Source organism: Rhinopithecus roxellana, chromosome 4 (genome assembly GCF_007565055.1).
Source record: "Rhinopithecus roxellana isolate Shanxi Qingling chromosome 4, ASM756505v1, whole genome shotgun sequence".
In the NCBI taxonomy this organism is placed as follows: Eukaryota; Metazoa; Chordata; class Mammalia; order Primates; family Cercopithecidae; genus Rhinopithecus; species Rhinopithecus roxellana.
This window is the reverse complement of record NC_044552.1, coordinates 87,867,507-87,884,295: the sequence shown is the minus strand read 5'-3', so window position 1 is coordinate 87,884,295 and position 16,789 is coordinate 87,867,507. Positions and strand designations below refer to the sequence as shown.

The 16,789-nt window shown below is 39.6% G+C and overlaps 1 protein-coding gene across 7 annotated transcripts in view; it reads right to left on the bottom strand.

The window, feature by feature from the left end:
• MYO6 (myosin VI) overlaps positions 1–16,789 on the bottom strand; it is a 172,062-nt gene that overhangs the window by 85,147 nt on the left and 70,126 nt on the right. For 6 of the 7 annotated variants that reach the window (XM_010372237.2, XM_010372240.2, XM_010372241.2 and 3 more), the window contains exons 2-3: positions 10,505–10,668; positions 5,448–5,517 (exon numbers count right to left, since the gene is read on the bottom strand). In XM_010372237.2, the coding sequence (XP_010370539.2) occupies positions 5,448–5,517; positions 10,505–10,621 (187 nt within the window). In that variant the 5' untranslated portion in view covers positions 10,622–10,668. Of the gene's footprint in view, positions 1–1,808; positions 1,828–5,447; positions 5,518–10,504; positions 10,669–16,789 lie in introns of those variants that run through there. The other variant, XM_010372243.2, reaches the window with a different exon arrangement.

Here is a 16,789-nt window from a genome sequence, read left to right as displayed (position 1 = left end):
TTTCACAGATAAAACACAAAAGATAAAACTTTAGAATGGGAACAGACCATCAAATCATTCAGGGAGTCCCTCACAACTCACGTAAGAATAATCCTGGATAAATTATGTATGTCTTAACTGAGAATATGAAGCTAATTAATATCTGAGTTTGAACAGATAAATCTTGTTTCTGTGACATCTGCTCTACTGAAATGTCAGGGTTGACTCCCAATCTATTCTCCAAGTCCTTCAATCTCCTGAGCTCCATTTCTGTCCCATGCTAGAGTAGACAAAAACCATTCCTCTTCTCAACCACCTTGTTTCTGTTATTAGCACCACCATTTTCTCTGTCACTGAAATTATAAACCTTAGTCAACACTAAAATCATCTTCTCTCTCCCTCCTTATTCTAAACCAGTTTCCAAATCTTTATGCCATGTAAGAAAGTATAGCATAGTGCCAGTTCATGGCAGGTACTCAAAGCATAATCTGAATCTCTCAATGTATCTTCTTTCTTTCCATTTCTACCGCTCCAATACCAGTTTAATTCTCATTACGTCTTTTGTGATCATGGTAGCCTCTTATTTACCTATTGCCTCAGTCTCTCTCCTCTCTAATCCAGACTTCTCAGCACATTAACTAAAGTAGAGGCCTCATCAAATCTCTCTCCCCATAAAATCATCACTGGGTCTCTATCAACATCCATATTCACGTCTGATCAGGGCTCTTAATAAACCTACATTCATGACCTTTTCATATAATTTTCCACAATTCACCTTAATACTAACTTATAGGCAGACTGAACTATTTATTAAATACAGGTATCATTCATCTATCAGCTTCAGTGTAGAATATCCTCTACATTTCTAGGTGTAAAAAATCTACCTATTGTTTAAGGTTAGTACAAAAGTTACCTCACAAATGACACTTCCCCATTCTCACCACCACCACTAGAACACTATCTTCTTTGTAATTTCTTTATGGCTCTTACCACACACTGCCAGTGTTATGATAAGTTTTACGTATCTGGTTTTGTCTACTATATCAGATCCTTGGGGGCAAGATGCTGCCTGATTCATTTGTTTGGTCCCTCACTGAAATTGCTCATGTGCCTACACTGCATGTATGTTAGGTGTTGAACACACTATTCAACACCTAACCAATGCTGTCAAACAAGAGCCTCTTGCCATATACCTACCTCCACAGACTGCCCATGCATCTATACTCATTTAATGCAGCCAATTCACTTTCACCTCACTGCTTTTTTTTTTTTTTTTTTTTTTTTTGAGATGAACTCTCACTCTGTTGCCCAGGCTGGAGTGCAGTGGCACGATCTCAGCTCACTGCAACCTCCGCCTCCTGGGTTCAAGCGATTCTCCTGCCTCAGTCACCTCATTGCTTTCTAGTGCCACTTAGAGCAGAATAAAAGAGAGTAAGAAGTGGGTGGAGGCTCCTAACAGCTGAATGGCAGCTTTCCTTTGAATTGAGGAAGGATATAGAGAGGGTTAGGCAGCAGAGGTATTAATATATCTGGTTTGGGTATGAGGTCACCTACCTTTCTATATCCCTAATCTTCTTCCATCCTTGTGCCCTGGAGCCTGGTCTACATGTTCCTCTTTCTTTATCCAACGCACTCTGTTGAACCACTCCCCATCTCTCTCACTTTCCTCTGAAATACCTGGTTGCATGATGTTGTCACTGCTTCCTCTAAGTAAAAACTCCTAATCCTACAGTACACTTCCCCTGTGAACGCTAATCATATAAGCCTACACAGACATGGGAATTACTACTTGCTCTCCTATCTTTGCTCCTTCCACACTCACCACCTACCTTTTCAGGGATGTGTGTTTATTAAACCAAATAAATCTCCAACTGATGAAATATCTGCTGATGACAGTAAGAATTTGGACAGGAGGGTATTCCTCTGAAATCACGCCACGCAGGCCATTCCATTTTCAAGAAGACACAGAAAAAGAGAGAGGGAGAGGAAAATATTTGCAACCCTTGTTTTGCCAGAATGTGAAATGCTAAGTCCCAACTGCCTACATCTCCCTAAAGGTATGACCTAGGGATGTTCATGAGGGCCTCTCAAATAGCTTCCTGCTCTACCGAATAATTCCTTCTTCCTTTCCTTTCCTAGTAGTCAGTCCTAGGATTACTTGGCTTGGCTATTTACATGCAACTCTTTATGTAAACTGTTTACCTTTTATGCCTAATTATTAACAGATTTAACTATACCCAAAAGAATATTAAAATGTTGAAAGAATTTAACCTAAGACATATAACAAAATATTTGAATAAATAATTAGTTTCTTTATAAACACTGTTTTAATAAATAAATATATAACAAATATATGTAAAGATTTCTAATGAAGATTAGGTATGACTTCACTATTAAATTTAGATATCTGACTAGAGAGTTGTCTCAGCATTTAAGATCCTGCTTAATCATTACAGCTCTGGCTCACTAAAAGAAAAAAGGAACCCACAAACAACTTCAGTACAGAAGTCAATCAATTCCAAATATATGTTGTTGTAGACGACACTGCACTACTGAAAAAGAGACTAAGGCAACTTTTAGAATTCTTTCCAATTGTATTTATTTATTATTTAGAGACGGAGTTTCACTCTTGTCACCCAGGCTGTAGTGCAATGGCGTGATCTTGGCTCACTGCAATCTCTGCCTCCTGGGTTCAAGGGAGTCTCCTGCCTCGGCCCCCCGAGTAGCTGGGATTACTGGCGCCCACCACCATGCTCAACTAATTTTTGTACTTTTAGTAGAGACAGGGTTTCATCATGTTGGCCAGGCTGGTCTCAAAGTCCTGACCTCAGGTGATCCGCCCGCCTCAGCTTCCCAAAGTGCTGGGATTACAGGAGTGAGCCACTGCGCCTGGTTTCTTTCCAATTTTATGTTCTATACTTTATTATTCTCAAAATCTAATAGACAATAATTCACGAAGAACATTATGTGCCATGAAAGTCATAGCAGCTCAAAATCAGCAGGGGAAAATGCTTTTATTTTCCTTTTAATTACTGACTTCACATGCCCAATTTTCCTATTCTTGTGACAATAACCAACAGTCAAGTAAAACAGCAAAATTAACATGCTAATTTCTACATATAAAACCCTTCACATAGAAAACTCAGAGCTATAGCTCGGTGCAGTGGCTCACACCTATAATTCCAGCACTTTGGGAGCCCGAGGCAAGCAGATCATCTGAGGTCAGGAGTCTGAGACCAACCTGGCCAACACAGTGAACCCCATCTCACTAAAAATACAAAAATTAGCTGGACATGGCGGCGCACACGTGTAGTCACAGCTACTCAGGAGACTGAGGCAGAAGAATTGCTGGAACCTGGAAGGCGAAGGTTGCAGTGAGCTGAGATCATGCCACTACACTCCAATCTGGGTGACAGAGCGAGACTGTCTCAAAAAAAATAAAATAAAATAAAATAACTTAGACCTAAAAGTAGGTAATAAATGTTGCTACATTGTTAGGGCACTATTAAAAGACAACACATAGTGGGGTGGGAGTAAATATCCTCATCATTGTCCCCACTTCCTCCATTAAAAAAAAAAAAAAGACTTAACATGCCTCTGTTTCAGTAGAACCTTCAACACATACTTCAGAACACTCTCTATAGGCATCAATTATTTAATCTTCACATTATTACCATAATAGAAAGAAGAAAATAATTTTAGAAATATGCATGTGAGACCCTGTGTATGTGTGCGTGTGTGTGTGCGCGCGCGCGTGTATAACACAAAGTTACAACTATGGTGGTAGCTTTGTGTTACAGTGTGTCATTCAGCAGAGGACAGTGGTATGGTGGCATGCCTCATATGAAAGTACTAAGTGACAGAACCACTGCAGTTGGAAACCTTATATTCTAAACTCAACAATCAAAGCTGTGTTAATAATGTGGTTTCAGAAAAGGGCCTTCAGTAGGGATGGGCTACTATCTTATGAGAATAGTTAACACCCACACATTAACATTGCTGCCATCTGGCATCACCAAGGAAACCAGCTGCAAGAGGCAGCAAATACTGAGGTTGTGAAAATTTAAAAGTTAGACAAGTATAGCAAGACAAAGCAAATGGAGAGAGAATGTTTTAAAATATTAATTTAAGAAATGGATTAAAAACTATTCAAAACCACTTGTTACATTCAGAGACATACACATTAATATATGAAAAGGATTGATCCCCAGTTCTGCATACCCGAGCAAGTTTTAACAGAAGAAAAAAAAATTCTATTTTAGACATGGTATAGTCTCATTCCTTATTTTATTCTGATTGCTATCCAAAAATGTATTATTTAATCAGACAAACTCTCCAGCAATTTTGGAAAGGAAGGGAATTCTACATTTTTTTCTTCAACGTCTTGCACCTAATAAAAACAGTTACCATTTATTAAGAGTCATTAGACGCTGTGCAAAGCACTTTATATCATCTCTAATCATACAATATACACATTACTTCGATTCTACAGATGAGAATTTCAGAAGAGAGATGAAATGCCCAGGAGCACGCAGCCTCCTAAAAACATAGAGTCAGAATTAGGCTTGCCTAACTCTACAGTTACAGTCCATGGCTCTCCCATTACTCCCACTATTCTATGCTGCCACCATTCTACATATGGGGGTTTCATAGGTTTACTCAAATGTGAATTCCAGAGAAAATCAATAATAACAAATCTATGCCTTTCTCTTACCTTTCTTCTGAAATGGAGAGTTTTTAGTATGAGGTACCTTTAATGAAATCCATGACAACTGTACATAACTGTTAACACTACCTTTTTTTGTTAAATGGAGAGCTGTTAGTGTCAAGTACCTTTAATGAAATCCATGACAAGTGTACATAATTTTTAACACTGCTGCCCCCAATATGAAATGATTACTGCTTAATCTTAAAAATGTAAGAATAAACATTGGCCTGTTCCACAGAGAAAGGCTTTTTTCATCAAACATGCCAAGATGTTATAAGTCAAATTAATGCTGTGTTTTAATATAATCGTTCTGAAACTAATTTTTCAATTAGTAATTATATAGAATTTTTTTAAATGCTTGTTTGCTTCAAATAGTGATGTTAAATGCCTCCTACCAACTTAACTTCCAAATTAGTGAACCACATATAGTACTATAAAAACCACCTGACTCTAGATAAGGTTCAACAACTTTCAAAACTGTTAAAAAGAGACCTTTAGTTCAAGCCTCACAGTAATTACCATTCCCCATACTTATACAACTCAAATAACACCAAAAGAATACTCAAGACTCTTTCACCAAAATGCAAATATGAGACAACATGGAGGACTCGAGTTCCTTCATTCACATGAACATTCGTGTCAAAAGACTAGATTGTTTCTGAACCAGCATAGTGTATTAGTAATATAACCACTAATTTATTTTTTTAAAAGAACAGTTTCCTTTTCTGTGCGGAGAGTTGATTTTTAACTTGGTACTTACAGTTATCTTCCACATCTTTTTTACTGTCCTCTTCTGCAGGAAACACTTGGTTTATGAGAGCCAAAAATGTCTAACAAGCAAAACAAATGCTCATTAAACTCAAGTCTTTTAAATAGTAAGAACAATATAAGGGCTTAATTGGTTGCATACACTGTAATAGTGACAACAATATGCTCTATATTAAAATATAATACAGATCCTACTGTTTAACAAGTTATTAACACCAAAACAGAACAACAACTTTACTCAAAAATATTATCTACTATTACTGTGGATGTGAAATCAACAATAAAAATCAGTAAGTAAGTATCCTAGGCTCTAACACCTAGACAAGGACAAAAAAAGAGGTACATTAATATTAAATTTACATACATATGCTATTTAACAATTTTTTAAAATAAAATTTTGATGTGGTAGGTACAGCAATTTTAGTGTTTTAAAAAAGGAAAAAGTGGCTGGGCACAGAGGCTCATGCCTATAATCCCAACACTTTGGGAGGCCGAGGCGGGTGGATCACCTGAGGTCAGGAGTTTGAGACTAGCCTGACCAACATGGTAAAACTCCATCTCTACTAAAAACACCAAAATTAGCCGGGCGTGATGCGGCACACCTGTAATCCTGGCTACTTGGGAGGCTGAGGCAGGAGAATCCCTTGAACCCGGGATTTGGAGGTTGCAGTGAGCCGAGATCATGCCATTGCACTCCAGCCTGGATGACAAGAGTGAAATTCCATCTCAAAAAAAAAAAATTAAAAATTAAAAAGTAACATTCAATCAGATATAACCAGAAGATTATATTAATAGCTATTGTTTCAGTAAAATATATTTGACACAAACTCCTGTACAAAAATCTTTCAGAAATACAAAAAGTACCTAAAAATAATGCGTCTGTAAAATTACAAGTATCCATGAATACTTATATTTATTTTATCACTTAAATGCTCTAGTAGACACTGTAGAATTAAGATAACATCTCATCAGAGAGAACAAATGATCTCAAATGACATCCAAAGAGAATTAAATTTTAATCCATGCCATTCTCACAGTTATTTATAAGCTGACACAGTATTCTCAAACAATTACAATTACTCTTGTGGTTGAAGTTTCTAATTGTATCAAAGAAAACTGCAGGGAAAAATGGTTCAATTATCTTAGAATAATATTTATAGGGGTGTGTGCAGTGTGTGCGTGTGTGTGTAAAGCTACAACTATAAAGAGTAAAATCCACGCTGCTGGGACTACCTCAATTCTAAGTCACTCAATGTAGAAAACTGTTATGCCATAAAAACTCTGGAAGTTAATTATTTGGAACCCAGCACACATGTTCTTAATGTTATACATGTGGAAAAGTTTGTAGGACAGGCCACAAAAGCAAAATTAACCCATAATGTACATTAAGTATATTAATGGTATATTATTACCATTAATTATGGTAATTATGATAATATAAAACAATCAATTTATAATAATGATTCTATAGGAAAACGCATTCAGAATAACTGCTAATGTCATATATGTATGTGCCCAACTTTCACAGCCATGGCAAGAGGGTTACGGCTCCCCAGACCTCAGGGTTTAGTGCTAACCTGGTAGGAGCCATGTCAAATTAAAAAGGTTCCAAGAAGTTAGATGATGCGGGGAGTGGAGCTGAGGGGAGGCCAATGACAAAGAGCTGCTGGAGTGAGAAAGTTAAGAGCAGGCTAAAAGGCCAGTAAGGAGTCCTGAAAGGTGTTTTGTCTACCTCCTTCTTTATTCCTTAAATTATCACCAGCCCCATCTTCCTCTCTCCTTAAAGAGAAAATGTTTCATTAATTGTTTTCTCTTAGAGGAAAGAGGCTTTTTTTCTGCTAAAAGCATATCTTGATCACTCAGCATTGAACACCTACCACAAATCACATACAGAACATCAAGCTCTAATGACAGAATAAAATAGCCCCTGCACTTGAGATTACATAGTCTAGTAGGGAGGGGGAGACAAGGTAAACAATTATCTCCAATAAAGATTAAAGGAGAGCTAAGAATTTATACCACTCCTCAAAGGAAAAAGTAGTCAAGAGTCAATTCTACTGAATGGGGTGGAGAGGGAGATTAGGTATCCACAGAAAAACTTCATCAACAAGGTGACCTCAATCAGAGTCTTAAAACAAAAATAAGTATTTTCTAAGCAAAAGGATATGGAGATTGGCCAGGTGCGGTGGCTCACACCTGTAATCCCTGCACTTCGGGAGCCCCTGGCGGGTGGATCACCTGAGGTCAGGAAGTTTGAGACCGGCCTGGCCAACATGATGAAACCGCATCTCTACTAAAAATACAACAAATTAGCCAGACATGGTGGTGGGCACCTGTAATCCCAGCTACTCGGGAGGCTGAGGCAGGAGAATTGACTGAAACTGGGAGGCATAGGTTACAGTGAGCCAAGATCATGCCACTGCACTCCAGCCTGGGCGACAACAGCAAAACTCTGTCTCAAAAAAAAAAAAAAAAAAAAAAAAAAAAAAAAAAAGAGTGGGTATGGATAGTGGCACTCCAGGCGGAGGCAATCTGAGCAATGACACAAAGCACATAACATCAACTGGGGCATGGTAAGGACTTTATACTTGCAGAAGAGAAGGAGAAAGAGGATGAGTAAGAGTATGAAGGGGAGACTTGGTTGACAAAATATAAGACCAGCAAAGCAGACAGGGAAAAGAAAATGCAGACCCTTCTATCTGCCTACAAGGCTTCAGAGTGGCTTCTTACGACTGCTGCAAATACAGAATATGAAACCAATTTAGTGGATTAAAATAGCTTTCTTTTTTTTGAGACAGGATCTCTCACTCCGTCACCCAGGCTAGAGTGCAGTGGGCACAATCACAGCTCACTGCAGCCTTGACCTGCTGGCTTAAGTGCTACTATCACTTCAGCCACCAGAGTAGCTAAGACGGGCATGTACCACCATACCCAGCTAATTTTTTAAATTTTTTGTAGAGATGAGGTCTCACTATGTTGCCCAGTCTAGTCTCAAATTCCTGAGCTCAAGCAATCCTCCCTCCTTGGACTCCCAAAGTTCTAGGATGACAGGCATGAGCCACTGTACCTAGCCTAAAACACCATTTTTAAAAGAATAAAAGTTATCAGAAATTATCAGAATGCACAGCATGTGCTAAGAATGTTCCTTTTGACCAACTATTTCATTTACAAGTAAACACACACAAACACTACATACACAGTTGTTGAAATGTAAAATTTATTTCTTATAAATTCACACACACACATACCTAACGCAATGTGAAATCCATTTTACTATGGGTCGCAAACAAAAACCCTGAAAAGCCATTGCTAATATCCAGACATGTTCCTCACTCCCTCATCCACATTTCCACTGTACTTCCACTGCACACACTGCACAAAGGTGTGCATGACCAGTCCACCCCTTTATGTACTTAATTCCTTAATAATATTTCGAAGCTGACGATCTCCAGGCAATGAATGAGCTAAGCAAAAGATTGCTTCTCTTAAGGATCTTTTTAACTGTCTGGTTATTATGGCAGTATGTTTATTAAGACCCTGATCAGAAAGTAGGGGGGGAAATTAAGATTAAAGGTAATCTCTGAGAACTTGTTAATCTTCAAAAAAATTTTTATGGAAAAAACATACACTTTAGTTCACAGAATTATCTACAGATCCATGAAATTTATATCACTTCCTAATGTAAACAGTTTTTATTGGTTCTACATATGTACCTGAATAATATTAATAAGGCACAGTGTAAAGCATATTAAAATATGAAAAAGCATCTTTTGATTTACTGTGCTTATAAAATATGTTAAACAAAAACCAAAAGCCTTCAAATATGTAAAGTAATCGAGCTTATTTTTTTAAACATGTATTGTAAGTACAAATAGGTACTTGTTAATAAGAGGAAAAAAACAGAAATAGTTTGTCTTTCCTGTCCTAAGGGTATCTTTAATTGGCCTCCTCTAACATGGCACATTATACATTATGCATTTCAGTTCCTGGGTTGTTTACAGTAACAGAATAGTTTTCTCTGTGAAAAGACCTCATGAGAGATCCACCTTGTTTTTCTAAGGTTCCCAGAAGGATGGTAGTCATATGGCATTAGTTAACCATGTATCGTACAATATAAATTATTCATGAACATTTTCAGTCTAAAGTAAACAGAAATGACATCTACAAATTTAATTTAGTCAGATGAACGGTTTACCAGGCATACTCGTTAAACTAAAAATTGTGGACATCTATCATAGGAATACGTATTACTGTGCAAAGACAACTAAGAGTTGAAAAATAAATCAATGGTGGAACCAAAAGAATAAAAAGAGATTATTCCCTCTGGAAAACTTCCCCTCAGTCTCTGAGAATGGAGTGAATTTCCACAAAAACGACTGTATCAGTCTCCATGAAGACTAAAATAGGTATTTACAATGATGCCTTCTCTGTAAACGATTCACAACTCCTAGTCACCTTTCCCTCAGACTTTCATTTTGTAATGCTGTCTAGTTGATATCTACGCATACAAAGAAATAAATACCATGTGTACAGAACTAAAGCATCTATCACAAAAATGACAGCAATAACTTTAAGTGAACAAAAAATGTTTAAAAAAGACTTTATAATAGAAGCTAAGGCAAAAAAGCAAAATCTGATAACCTCACGTTCACTTTTCATATTTTTACTTTGTGACATGTCGATCACAGACACACTAATAACTTTAGTAACGTGGTACAAGAAATAAAAATGTCATTATTGTTTCTATTTTATCATATAGCTAGTTCTTAAGAATGAAAGGCTCACTAAGAACTGGATGATCAAAGGGATGTGAAAAAACAAAGAATGAAAGGCTCACTAAATTTCCATCTGATTTTATCATAGGACACCATTTTTTCCCTAGGGCACATGCCTCTGATTTAATTAAAGAAGTCAGGAGAAAACAGACTCACTTACCAGAATTATGCTTTCCCAAATACCTACTTCATTAAGAAGACAGACTTATCTCTTGTGAAAAAAACACCTATTTTTGAAAGAAATCACACTTCAACATCTTTCTGAGAAACTCACCTTGCCTTTCTGATTCAAGGGTTCAATTGTTAAGCTGTCGGGGCCAATATCCGCAATGTTGCCCATCTGAAATCCATCTGTAGGGTGTGGCGCCCAAACGGGCTTTCCATCCTCCATTTTTGAAGGAGGATCCACTATCTCCTGTTTCCACTCTCCACTGTCACCTGATTCAAAGGAACAAATACAGTAACATGAATCATTTTTGAAATATATATAAAACAAATAACGTATCTTTTTCAAAAGTTCACATGTAAATCCCAACTAACGCACACATCTACCCCCTGCGACATAAAATCCCCACCTCCTCCCTTGCAAGCATCTTGGTGAACTCTGCCCCCCTCCCAGGTTTTTTTTTTTTTTTTTTTTTTGGAGATGGAGTCTCGGTCTGTCACCCAGGCTGGAGTGCAGTGGCACAAACATTGCTCACTGCAAGCTCCACCTCCCGGGCTCACGCCATTCTCCTGCCTCAGCCTTCCGAGTAGCTGGGACTACAGGTACCCACCACCACACCTGGCTAATTTTTTGTATTTTTAGCAGAGACGGGGTTTCATCGTGTTAGCCAAGATGGTCTCAATCTCCTGACCTCGTGATCCGCCTGCCTCGGCCTCCCAAAGTGCTGGGATTACAGGCGTGAGCCACCGCGCCCAGCCCCCTTTATCTACTTTTAGATGAGGCCAAGCAGAGGTTGTTCCACCCTCAGGTACACCTGCTCTACTACTGCCTTCCTTCAGGTATGACTGCAGTAGAGTATAACCCTCTGACTAGAACAGAAGCAAACAATCATAGTTTTTACCAGTTGAGTGTAATTTATAACAGCACTCCGTTTTGCTACCTATTTTGCATTTGCACAATAAATTAAACGGTCATAGGAATAGGTATTATTATGGGGAGATAGCTAAGAGTTGAAAAAAATAAATCAACTGCAGAAGTAAAAGGATAAAAAGAGAGAGTATTATCTCTGGAAAACTTTCCCTCACTCTCTGAGAATGAAGTGATGTGCTCCCGAAGCTCATCCTCACAGAACTACTCAGCAGGCCATTTTTGTTGTTTTCTTATTTTCCACTGAGGTAAAACTGACATACAGTGAAATGTACAAATCTAAGTATACAAGTTGATGAAAGTGGACAAATGGATATAGCCATTTATGAAACACTCCAATCAAGGTCAAGAGTGGTGGCTCACACCTGGAATGCCAACACTTTGGGAGGCCGAGGCAGGAGGACTGCTTGAGGCTATAGTGAGCTATGACTGTATCACTGCAATCCATTCTGGGAGACAGAACGAGACCCTGTTTCTAAAACAAAACAGTTTTCTCATGACTCCTTTTGGTCAATAACCATCCCCATGGGCATCCCCACTGTTCTGTTAGTTTCTGCCTATTCTTGAACTTCATGTAAGTGACATCATACAGTATGTATTCTTTGGTGTCTGGCTTCTTTCATTCAACAAAATGTTTTTGCTTTCAACATATTTAACCTTGTTGTGTGTACTAGTCCCATGAATGACTATATCACAATTGTTCACCTGTTGCTCTGTTGATGAACATTTGGACCGTTTCCAGTTTTTGCCTGTTGTGAATTCTAACCTAATTTTTCCATTATTCCTGTATGATTTCTTTCATACTTAGCATTCTGAGATTTAACATTCATAATTCTGTCTATAAAGAGTAGCCAAAACAATCCATGACACGCAAAATATGTTGTTTTAATGAGCCTGGATGCTATGAGACTAATGTGTAACAATGAATCATCTAGTGAAAGATCCCAGATGTAGTTTCAGCATCTTCAAAGGAACTTATTTCTTCACTACTTATCTGTATTTAAAAAGAAAAGCTGATTCATGTGCCATAATCCTCCTTTTGTGTGGCACTTTCAAATCTGGGATCCTCAGGTGGATGCTCTCGGGCACAGTTTCACGCAAGTCAAGGACATTTGGCATACAGTTCAGTCAAAAAGCAACTAACTATTGGCATGTTTGCAACTTGCTTGTTGGTTAATGTTGTCTATGCAGTGGCTACAAAGTGAGTTGCTTTCCCTATTCAGCAAATGCAATCAGGTTTATATATAATTCCAAGTTGATAACTTAGATGAAGAGTCTCCATAGAAGTGAATCAATACCACTACTTTAGACTTATATCACCACACATACATCTATACTCTTTCCCTGATCATATTTAGTCCCATGGCTTTAAATAACCATTTATATATGAGTCAGTGCTCAAAGTTGGTGCTGTAGCCGAAACCTCCATTGAGTTCCCAGATGTTTGCTTGTCTACTAGACACCTCTTCACAAATGTATCTAATAGGTGTAATATAATTATTATGTTATTACTGCCATGGTCTACCACTCCAGCTTGCTCTTCCCTATATCAGTAAAGGCACTAACAACACTCATTCTAATCAAATCCAAAATCATCCCCAATCCTTGAGCTCCTTCCAAATTCATATCACTTCCTTAATGTTGTCAGCTTTACCTCCAAAAGGCACCACAAATCCACCTCCTTCTCTGCATCTCCTCTACCATCCTAGTTCAAATGAACATTATCTTTTACCCGGACTTCTGTAATTAACTCAGCTGCCTGCTTCTACTCGTGCCACTTCATACATATCACTAGTAATCCTACCAAAAGGTAAATCTAATCATTTAATTTCTGTTTCATCAGGACTTGGACTATTCCTCTCTGTGTCCCTAAGGCCCAGCACACAGTAAGCAACTCAATATTCACTGGTAAATGAATGAATTGTTCATACAGTTTGGGAAGAGTAAAAGCAGGTATAGACTTAGAAGAGTTGAAATATCCTTTTTTTTCTTTTTTTTTTTTTTTTTTTGAGACTGGGTCTCTCTATCACCCAGGCTATAGTGCAGTGGTACAGTGATGCAATCATGGCTCACTGCAATCTTGACCTTCCCACGTTCAAGACATTCTCCTAGTTCAGCCTCCCAAGTAGCTGGGACCACAGGTGCATGCAGCTAATTTTTGTAATTTTTACTTTTTTATATATGAGGTCTCACTGTGTTGCCCAGGGAGGTCTTGAACTCCTGGGCTCGAGCAATCAACCTGCCTCAACCATACAAAGTACTGGAATGACAGGCCTGAGCCACTGGGCTCAACCTGAAATATCTTCAAATCCTAGGCTCAGCCAGGCACAGTGGCTCACACTTGTAGTCAAAACACTTTAGGGTAAGGAGACAGAGCAAGATGGCTTAACAGAAGGCTCCAGCAATCATTTCCCCTTCAGGAACACCAAATTTAACAAATATTCACCCAAAAAAAGGCATCTTCATAAGAACAAAAAATCAGGTGAGCAATGTACCTGTTAAAACCAGTCCCCGGTTTTAACATCACATCAAAGGAAAAGGCACTGGAGAGGGTAGCAAAAACAGTCTTCAACTCTCAGCACCATCCTCTCTCTCCCCACCCCTTGGTAGCAGCAATGGTGGTGTGGTGAGAGAATCTACAGGCTTGTGGGAGGGAGAGTTCACAGAGCATTGAGAGAAGCCCTAGCCAGAGGCAAACAGTTTATCTCAGTAAGCCCACTGCAGGCTAAATTGCTCTGGGATCCTAAATAAACTTGAAAAGCATTCTAGACCACAAGGACTGCATTTTCTGGGCAAGTCCTGGTGCTATGATAGGCTCAGAGCCACTGGGTTTGGGGAGCATGTGACCTAGTGAGAACACCAGCTGGGTGGCCAGGAGTGCAGCTAGCTCAGCGCTCTGTTCAAGACTCCTCCCCTCCGCTTGAGAGGAGAAGAGGGAAGGGTAAAGCGGACTTTGTCTTGCAACCTGGATACCAACCAATTCAGTCATAGCAGAATAGAGAACAGGGCAGGTCCTGAGGCCCCCATTCCAGGCCGTAGTTCCCGGGCATCTCTAAACACACCCTAGGCAGAAGATAACTCACTGATTTGAAGGGAAGAACCCAGTCCCAGCAGAATTCATCACCTGCTGACTAAAGAGCCCCTGGGCCGGGCGCGGTGGCTCAAGCCTGTAATCCCAGCACTTTGGGAGGCCGAGACGGGCGGATCACGAGGTCAGGAGATCGAGACCATCCTGGCTAACACGGTGAAACCCCATCTCTACTAAAAATACAAAAAACTAGCCGGGCGAAGTGGCGGGCGCCTGTAGTCCCAGCTACTCGGGAGGCTGAGGCAGGAGAATGGCGTAAACCCGGGAGGCGGAGCTTGCAGTGAGCTGAGATCCGGCCACTGCACTCCAGTCCGGGCGACAGAGCGAGACTCCGCTTCAAAAAAAAAAAAAAAAAAAAATAAAGAGCCCCTGGAGCCTAAACAGTCAGCAGTGGTAGCCAGGCAATACTCAGCATGGGTCACAGGTGAGACTGAGAGCTATGCTGGCTTCAGGTGTGACCCAGCACATTCCCAGCTGTGGTGGCCATGGGGTAAGATTGCCTCCGACTGAGGAAAGGAAAAGGAAGAGTAAGGGGGACTTTCTCTGGCAGCCTGGCTACCAGCTCAGCCAGAGTGGGTTAACGAGCACCAAGCGGGCTCCTGGGGTCCCTGATCCCCGGCCTTGAATCTTGGGTGGCATTTCCGGATGTGTCCTGGGCCAGAGGGGAGGCCACTGTTCTAAAGGGAGAGACTGAGGACTGGCAGCATGCACCACGAACTGACTGAAGAACTCTTGGGCGTTGAGTGAACATTTTGGCAGTAGCCAGGCTGTACTTGCCATGGGCCTGGAATGGTGGTGGCCATGGAGAGAGACTCTTTGCTTGAGGAAAGAGAAGAAAGAGTGGGAAGAACTTTGTCTGTGGCTTGGGTGCCAGCTCAGCTTCAGAAAATACAGCAGCAGGTAGATTTCTAAGGATCCTGACGCCAGGCCCTGCCTCCCAGGTGGTATCAATCCAAAAGAAAAGGACATTAATGAGCAACAAGAAATCATCTGAAGGTACAAAACTCACTGGTGATAGTTAAGTACACAGAATATTCTAAAACTGTAATTGTAAAACCATTTAATACAACTACTATGGAGAACAGTTTGGTGGTTCCTCAAAAAACTAAAAATATAAAGACCATATGATCCAGCAATTCTACTGTTAGGAATATACTCAAGAGAAAGGAATCAGTATATTGAAGAGATATCTGCACTCCCATTTTTACTGCAGCACTATTCTCAATAGCCAAGATCTGGAAGCAACCCAAGTGCCCATGAGCAGAAGAATGGATAAAGAAAACATGGTACATATATACAATGGAGTATTATTCAGCCATGAAAAAGAAAGATCCTGTCATTTACAACAACATGGGTGGAACTGGAGGTCATTACGTTAAATGAAACAAGCCAGGCGGAGAAAGGAAAACTTCACATGTTCTCACTATCTGCGGGAGCTTAAAAAAAAAAAAAAACTGGAAACAATTGAACTCATGAAGATAGGGAGTAGAATGATAATTGAGGCTGGGAGTAGTGGGGTGGGGAGTAGGGATAGTTAATGGGTATAAAAATATAGTTAGAATGAATAAGATCTAGTATTTGATAGCACAGAAGGGTGACTAGTCAATAGTAACTTACTGTCATTTAAAAATAACTAAAATAGTATAATTTGATTGTTTGTGGCACAAAGAAAGAATAAATCCTTAAGTTGCTGGGTACTTCATTTACCACAATGTGATTATGGCACACTGTACACCTGTATCAAAATAACTCATGTACCCCATAATATATACACCTACTATATATCAACACACACAAAAAATTTAATTTTTAAAAAAAGCACTTTGGAGAAGCCGAAGTGGGAGGATCACTTGATCCTAGGAGTTCAAGACCAGCCTGAACAACACAGCAAGACTTCACCTCTACAAAAATCAAAAATTTTAAATATCAGCCAGGAATGATGGCATAGCCCTGTAGTCCTGGCTACTCAGGAGGCTGAGGCAGGAGGATGACTTGAATCCAGGAGTTCGAAGCTGCAGTAAGCTATCATTGTGCCACTGCACTCCAGCCTGGGAGACAGAGTAAGACCCTGTCTATGGGGAAAAAAAAAAAAAACCTAGGCTTGAAACTCAGCTCCACCACTTTCTGACAAGCTCTTAAGCAAGTTATTTAACCTCTTCGATTTTTATCTTTGTCCTTATCCATATGGTGGGATATCACTTACCTTTCAGAATTGCTGTGAGGATTAAGTGACATAAAACTGAGATCACTCTTCTACTGGCACCCAATAGATACTAGTCACACCCCTCCCCCTTTCCCCTTTCCTTCCCCACTATATCCCTTGTTTGAAGTCACCAGTCAGTTTCAAGACAATAGTTGTGGTCCTTTCAAATACAAAG